At 61.7% G+C, this 7,008-nt stretch overlaps 1 protein-coding gene across 1 annotated transcript in view; it reads right to left on the bottom strand.

Annotated features, from left to right (window-relative positions):
- IGSF9B (immunoglobulin superfamily member 9B) overlaps positions 1-7,008 on the bottom strand; it is a 42,611-nt gene that overhangs the window by 14,796 nt on the left and 20,807 nt on the right. The window contains exons 9-15 of the mRNA XM_024756879.1: positions 6,766-6,906; positions 6,565-6,681; positions 6,169-6,319; positions 5,271-5,382; positions 3,022-3,197; positions 1,426-1,652; positions 622-706 (exon numbers count right to left, since the gene is read on the bottom strand). Coding sequence (XP_024612647.1) covers positions 622-706; positions 1,426-1,652; positions 3,022-3,197; positions 5,271-5,382; positions 6,169-6,319; positions 6,565-6,681; positions 6,766-6,906 — 1,009 coding nt within the window. The remainder of the gene's footprint in view (positions 1-621; positions 707-1,425; positions 1,653-3,021; positions 3,198-5,270; positions 5,383-6,168; positions 6,320-6,564; positions 6,682-6,765; positions 6,907-7,008) is intronic.

Raw genomic sequence — 7,008 nt, forward strand, 5'->3', positions numbered from 1 at the left:
ACTGCCTCCGAGGGTCTCTGCAAGCACTGCCCGAGGACGTGAGCCACTGCTGGATCACTAAGCAAAAACCTCTTTCCAGACCAAGCGAACCACTTCTGGGAGAGGGACCTGCTACATGTGAGGGAGTGTAGCTGGAGAAAGATGTATAGAAATGGGACCAGAGCCAAGAGAAAGAAAGATAAATGGAGAAAATGCTGGGGAGTTGTCTTTATTTAGCCTGAAAATATCTACGGAGAGGAAGGAATGGAGGAAAACAACACCAAACAGCAATTTTCCAAATGAAACACCCTAATTATGAAGCCGTCTTAACGAGAGGCGTCAGTAAGTACTGCTGACCTGTTTCTGTCTCTTTGCTCCAATTCGCCCCCCACCCCCAAGAGGATGACACCAGAGGAACAGAAATGTTATAGCAAAAGGGCTTAAGTCCTTTTCGACTATTCTAACAAGAACCTTAACTGGATTTCCCTCTGTGGTTACCTCATAGAAACGGTCATGAACGCAGCTCTTTAGACGGAGAAATCCTACCCACCTGGCAGGCTTCAGCTGGTGCTTTCGCTCTACTTCCAGCTCAACCTCTTCCCATAAGAGCTGTTCCACAGACGCCGCCCCTCCCCCAAGTACCTGTGCTGGAGACGCCGGCGATGTTGCTGGGTTCGCTGATCAGATCCTGCATGACAGCCAGGACCCGGAACTCGTACCACGTGTCCTACAGCCCCAGGGAGGACACCCCGTCGTCAGCCAAGCGACCTGGACCTGCAACAGCCGCCCATCCTCCCCCCACCCCAGCTCTGCGACTCGGGAGTATGTGCCGATTTCCATGGGATGAATACTCCCACCGTGGCCCATTTCAAGCTACCAACGTGAGGTCACTGAAAGCAGAGTTGGGCAGAGATGCCACGTGGGCTCTCAGGAGTGCAGGGAAGGGAGAGGGAACATAGGTGGGACGGTGGGCATCTAAGAAATAAGCTGCTGCCTCTCCAACTAGAGAGACCTCCCGGTTTAAGGGGAGTCAGCTGGAGAAAAGTACCGTCTTCTCCTCCAGGGGCTCGGAATTGTTAAAGAAGGGACCCTACTCTGGGCAAGTGGAAGACAACCCTTCTGGGAAGCCTCTGCCCACGTCAGACTCCCGCAGAGAGCTGGGCCCCCAGCCCACCCTGGCTTGTGTCGGCACCTGGAGACCCCTCAAGCGAGAACAGCACTCCCGGCGGCCACAGGGCAGGCCCTGAACCTGCCAACCTCAGCTGCAGTGATCTGAGGATCCCAAACCTGGCAGGAGACCCGCGAGCACAGGAGTGCAGCTGTGGGATGGTACGCAGCGGCCCACACACGCCTGAGCTGGGTCACTCAAAGCTTCCAGTGATTCTAGGAGAGTCACGTCACTTCCGGAATTGAGGAAAGCAGCAGGGAAAACGCTAGGCACCTCACCTGGGACAGGTCCCTGGCAAAGAAGTCCCCGTCAGTGCCAGGTATGGCGTCATCCAGCGTCTCCCAGCGCTCTCCGACGCGGAACTCCAGGACGTAGCGGTCGATGGGGAAGCTGTGGTTGGCAGGTGGGAGCCAGGACAGGAGCACACCCTGCTGGGTCCGGTTGGCTGTGAGGCACCTCGGTGGGGTAACCAGCACCAGGGGTTCTGGAGTTGTGACAGGGAATGCTGCGGGGGAGGGAGAGGTGATGGCGGGGGTGCCGAGGCCGCTGCAACCCCTCTACCCACACGTCCCTGTGGGGGCAGTGACCCCAGGGCGATGAGGGCCACATCCCCAGGGTGCAGGCATCAATACAGGACACGTGTCCCATGAAGAGCCCTCGTGACCCAAGGGGAGGGGGCAGGGTGGGTGGGCCCGAGCCTCCTGACTCCATTTCCAGAGCACTTCTGACGACACACACAAGGGCATCAGGTCCCATGAAAGGAAAAGAGTCAGGACTTCAGGGAAGAAGGAAATGTAATTATCTTTTGAATAAGACAGTATCTTTGAAAAGATACTATAGAGACTTTATAGGGACTTCCCTGGTGGTCCAGTGGTTAAGACTTCGCTTTCCAATGCAGGGGGTGTGGGTTCGATCCCTGGTCAGGAAGCTAAGATCCCACATACCTCAGGGCCAAAAAACCAAAACATAAAAAACAGAAGCGGGCTTCCCCAGTGGCGCAGTGGTTGGGAGTCCGCCTGCCGATGCAGGGGACGCGGGATCGTGCCCCGGTCTGGGAAGATCCCACATGCCGCAGAGCGGCTGGGCCCGTGAGCCATGGCCGCTGAGCCTGCGCTCCGCGACGGGAGAGGCCACAGCAGTGAGAGGCCCGCGTACCGCAAAAAAAAACCCAGAAGTGTAACAAATTCAACAAAGACTTTAAAAATGGTCCACATCAAATATATCTTAAAAAAGAAAAAAAGATACTACAAAACGTATCTTTCATTCTCTTCCAAGGAAGAAGGAACATCTTCCCTCAGCACTGCTCACTCCATCCGTTCCCCTCTGGCCCAGGTGGAAAAACAGGCCCCAGGGCACAGGGCTTCGGGGCGGGGTGAGCCTCGGCAAGAAAGAATGTGGGAGAAGGCTGGCGTGGGGCCGCCTGGTCACAGCCGACCTCTCGGGCTGCAGACAGGGGCCAAGTGCAACAGCAGGCGGGCGGGGTGAGCCGCTGGGTCAAGGAGGAAGAGGCGGCCCTACGCCTGCCACCAGACGAGGCAGGGGGCCAGAGGAAGGGAGCAGCGGGAGTGCAAAAGGAGGAGGAAGGACCCCCACCACCCCGGGAGGCCACAGAAAGATGCAAACACGGGGCCAGCAAGGAACAATGGAACTGAAGCTCTTCCATTCATCTGAGGACACGTCAGGGCAGCCCACAGTGCTCAGACGGGGCACGAGGCACCCTGGCCCGGACAGACCCCGCGGGACGGTAGGATAGACCCTTACTGGGAGGTCAGTGTTGGTTGTATAAGGCACTTAGCAAGGCGCCCGCATACAATGGGCAGGAAATATCTGCTCTCCATCCCAGCCCCTCCAGGAGCATCCCGGCCCGGCCTCACCTAAAGTGTTCACAGTGACCACCTCACTGAAGGCGCTGGTGCCCAGCTTGTTCTGGGCCAGGACACTGAACTGGTATGCTGTCTCGGGCTCCAGGGCATCCACCAGCAGCCAGCTGGGTCCCGGAGGCACAGGCAGGGACAGCCAGTCGTGGGGCCCAAACCGTGCCCGCTTCATCCTGCCCGAGAGAGAGAGGATCGGGGACAAGGGCGCGGGGTGGGTTACACTGGAGACTCGAGAGGGCACACAGGTGCTGGAGTTGGGGGCGCTGCCCCAGCCTCCCCAGCTTAGAGGTCAGGAGCAGGTCACAACCCCCAGCTGTGGCTGTGCCGGTCCCCATGAAGCCAGGTCCCCAGCCACTACTGGCGCCTATTCTCTGAAAAGGGACCCTTGGCGTTACTGATGCTCGAGATACTGGTCAAATTACCAATTGCATTCTGGGAGAATCTCACCCTGGTCAGAGCCCTAAGAGTGGCACAGCCCTGGGAGTGAGGACGCTGGGAACAAGGCAGGTACCAAAGTGGGAAAGTGGGGATTAGCAGGACCAGGGGGAGGCCGGGTGCCCTTGGCCACCCGGCCTCCCAGGGACAGCCGAAGTGGGACCTGCGTGACCCCGAGGGCTCAGTCTGTCCAAGTGGGCTCGAGTCACTGAGGAGGAGCTGGGCGCAGGACAGAAATAATCAGTGCTTCCCCACAATGGGGACCAGGACCCACCCCTACGGCTTCTGGGTTAGAGGTCACCAAGGAAGGCCGCGCTGTGGCTACAGAACACTGGAACCAGGGGTGAGGGTCGACCCTTGCTCTGCAGCCCACTTGACTCCCTGCAAGCCATGAAGCCGGCGCCCAGGCGCAGCGCACGGCGCCACCACGGGGAGGACACATCGTCCCGTGGGATTGGCCGTGCAGTCCCTCAGCAGCCTGAGGACCCCCGTGGAGGCCAGGCCCCTGCAGGTTAAGGGCTCACGGCTCACAGCTCAAGCCTCTGCCCGGGAATCGGGAATCGGAGCGGAGGCAGCCGAAACTCCTCCAGAGAGAAACCAGCGCTGGAAGGAGGCCTCCCCAGCCCCGTGATCGCCCTTCCCCCGCCGGCACCACAGCAGGCAGCAGAGTGACAAGGCGAAGCAGAGCCGCAGGCAGCGAGGGAACCGGTCCATGCCCAGACCTTCAGCTCGGGCCTCCCCAAAGGCGGCCACACGCCCTGCCCTGGCCACGCAGCCGCCTGGCAGCGTCCCGCCTGCCCTGGGGAACAGGTGGGGATGGGAGGGGGGCTCCGCTTCAACTCCGAGCCCCCCAAGCTCACCACCTAGGTCCAGGGGGCATCCAGAGCTCAGAACACCTAGGTAATCAGAGGCTGGGAAGCAGGCCAGGTCCCTCTGACTCCCTGCTGCTGAGAAGTATACAGAGGGCTCTCCCTGAATCTCCAGGCGCCCCCGACTGTGCTTCCTCCTCCCCCGACCCAACCTGGTGAGCCTGGCTGGGGCTACACACCCAGATAAGACAGGTCTGGAAAGGAGGAGGTGAGGGCTCACCCTCCCGACTCGAGGATGTCACCCATGGTGCAGGTGGCCAGTGCCTGGCTCAGGAGAGGGACGTGGGGAGAGAAAATCCTGAGGGCAGGGGTGGACCTCGGCCGAGGCCTCTCTTCCCAGCTTTTCTACACCTCCTGTCCTCAGCCTGCTTCATGCGTTATTAAGATGTCTGTCTGCCCCGAGGTTTGGGAAAGATCTCAAATCTCTGCACTTCGCTAAGTAAATGTATAACCAGGTACAAAGACGACAGACACACGGTCCTAGAGAGAAAATGCACGTGTGCAGAAAAGGCCAGGAAGGTAAGCGCCACTTCACGCTGGGTTTCTGGAACCACTGGTGCAGGGTCAGAATAAAAGATCTATGCTCGTGGCTGGCTGTCTTACGGTGCCCTTGAACATCAGGACTCTCTTCCAGGCTCCAGAGAACAGAGCAGGCTGGAGGAGCGAGCCAAGGACAGGGAGGGGCCGCGAGATCAGCTGGGGACGCGGAGCACGGGGTGACGGACCATCCAGGCCCCAGCCCCGCCGTCATCCCAGACACCCCACCCCCCTGGAGCCTGGTCACCGGGCGACACACCCCACCATCCGGAGGGAGGCAGGGCAGGTGGAGAGGCAGGGCACCCTTCTCAGAACCTGCCCCCTGACCCCAGGGACTGATGAGGGGTGGGGGTGGGGGGTAAGCAGAGAGCAAGGCGTGCGGGGGTGACTCACAGAGGTCCGTACCAAACAGAGAATGTCTGCTCAAATCCTCCATCGTAGCCTGGCTCCCAGGACACATTGGCAGTTGTCATGGAGACCTGGACCCGGACACTGCCCGGGGCATGGGGGCTGGTGCCTGCAGGCCAAGCGGACACCTCAGGCGGGAGGAACTGAGCCCGCGGAGCCGGGCTGGCTGTGACCTCGTGCACCTGGCAAAAGCGGTGCCCCGGGGGAGACGTGGGGACAAGGATGCTCCGAGGAGCTGCGCCCAGCCCTGCTGGGTCATGGGGCTGGAGGAGGAAAACCGTCCCGCGGGCAGGCTCGTCCTTCCAGCAGGAGATGTGTGAGCATCAGGAGTAAGGGCCGGAGGGAAACCAGCCCCTGGTCGTCAGCCCCGACCAGGCCCGCGCTCGTCTGGAGAGCGTCAAGTGCAGCCGACGGCCACAGGCGAAGCCCAGAGGCCCCCCGTCGCACGCAGCTCTCTGGCCTGAGACCCAAATGCCAACGTGAGAGCCGCCCACCAGCCCGGCATGGCAGTCAACACCTCCGGCAGGGGCTCGGGCCCTGGGCCTACCACTCAGTGCGTCCCCAGCAGACCAGCCTCGGTCTCAACGAGCGAGTGTGGGGGGAACACCAGTTCCCACCTCACACACGTGTGTGACGAGGCGCCACTAGGTGCTGAGCTTAAAGCTGGTGGTAAATGCTCAAAAAGCACTGGCTGTTGTCACGACTGTGGCTGTCTGTCCCCAGAGGGGCAGGGAAAACATGCAGGCCGAGGCCCCGGGGACGAGGTCTCAGGCAGAGGAAGCGGGCACACGTGCCCAGAGCCCCAGGTCAGGGGACACCTGTGCCAGGCCCAGCCCGGACCTGGGGGCAGACAGCCCCACACCCAGAACCCGGCCCGCCTTCCCACGCCCCATACCGACGACAGTCAGGTGGGTGCTGGCAGTGATGCTGGTGACCACATTGGTGGCGCTGCACTCCCACTGCCCGTGGTCCTCCTTACTCAGGGCGCGGAACTGCAGGCTCCCGCCGGGCAGGGCACTGTGCTTGCTTCTGCTGGGCTTCCCTACCTTGGCCAAACACGGGGGCGGGGAGGAGGTCGGGTGGAGGGGCAGGGAAGAAGAGAAGCCACCAACACTCAGGGGTCCAGGAAGGACAGGGGCGGCACCGGGCCCCAGCCCGCAGCCCTCCTGCCCGCCGCCCTCCCCCGCGCCAGGAGTCACCGTCGCTACTCAGCCCCCGCCCCGTTGGAACAGCGCCGTTCCCAGGCCGTGCCCCTACCGCACTCCCCAGGAGCCCCGGAGCCCAGAGGTACCTTCCTCCACGTGATGACAGGGAAGGGGTCCCCGGCGGCAGCGCAGGGGATGAGCAGCTCCCGGCCGGCCTCTTGCCTATACTCCCAGCCTGGTAGCACCGTAAAGTACGGGGGGTCCTAGGAGAGCACGGCGAGGCCATGACGTGGGGCATTTCAGGCGCCCACCGCCCGCATGGAGGCGGCCCGCAGCCCCGGCCTCACCTTCAGGACGAGCCTCGCAGGGGAGGACTGGCCCATGGTCCCCAGGGTGTTGTAAGGCACACAGGTGTAAGTGCCAAGAGCCTCCTCTGTGGCCTCCTCGATTCGGATGGAGCCGTCCTCCATCAGGGTCCAGCCCAGGTTCTGCTGGGGCACAGACAGCGCAGGGGAGCTGGGGTCAGGAGCCGGTGCTCGGCCCAGGCCCCTCAGCTGGACCTGAGCTGCTCTTCCGTGTGCAGGCTGGAG

Source organism: Neophocaena asiaeorientalis, unplaced genomic scaffold, assembly GCF_003031525.2.
Source record: "Neophocaena asiaeorientalis asiaeorientalis breed wild unplaced genomic scaffold, Neophocaena_asiaeorientalis_V1.1 scaffold424, whole genome shotgun sequence".
In the NCBI taxonomy this organism is placed as follows: Eukaryota; Metazoa; Chordata; class Mammalia; order Artiodactyla; family Phocoenidae; genus Neophocaena; species Neophocaena asiaeorientalis.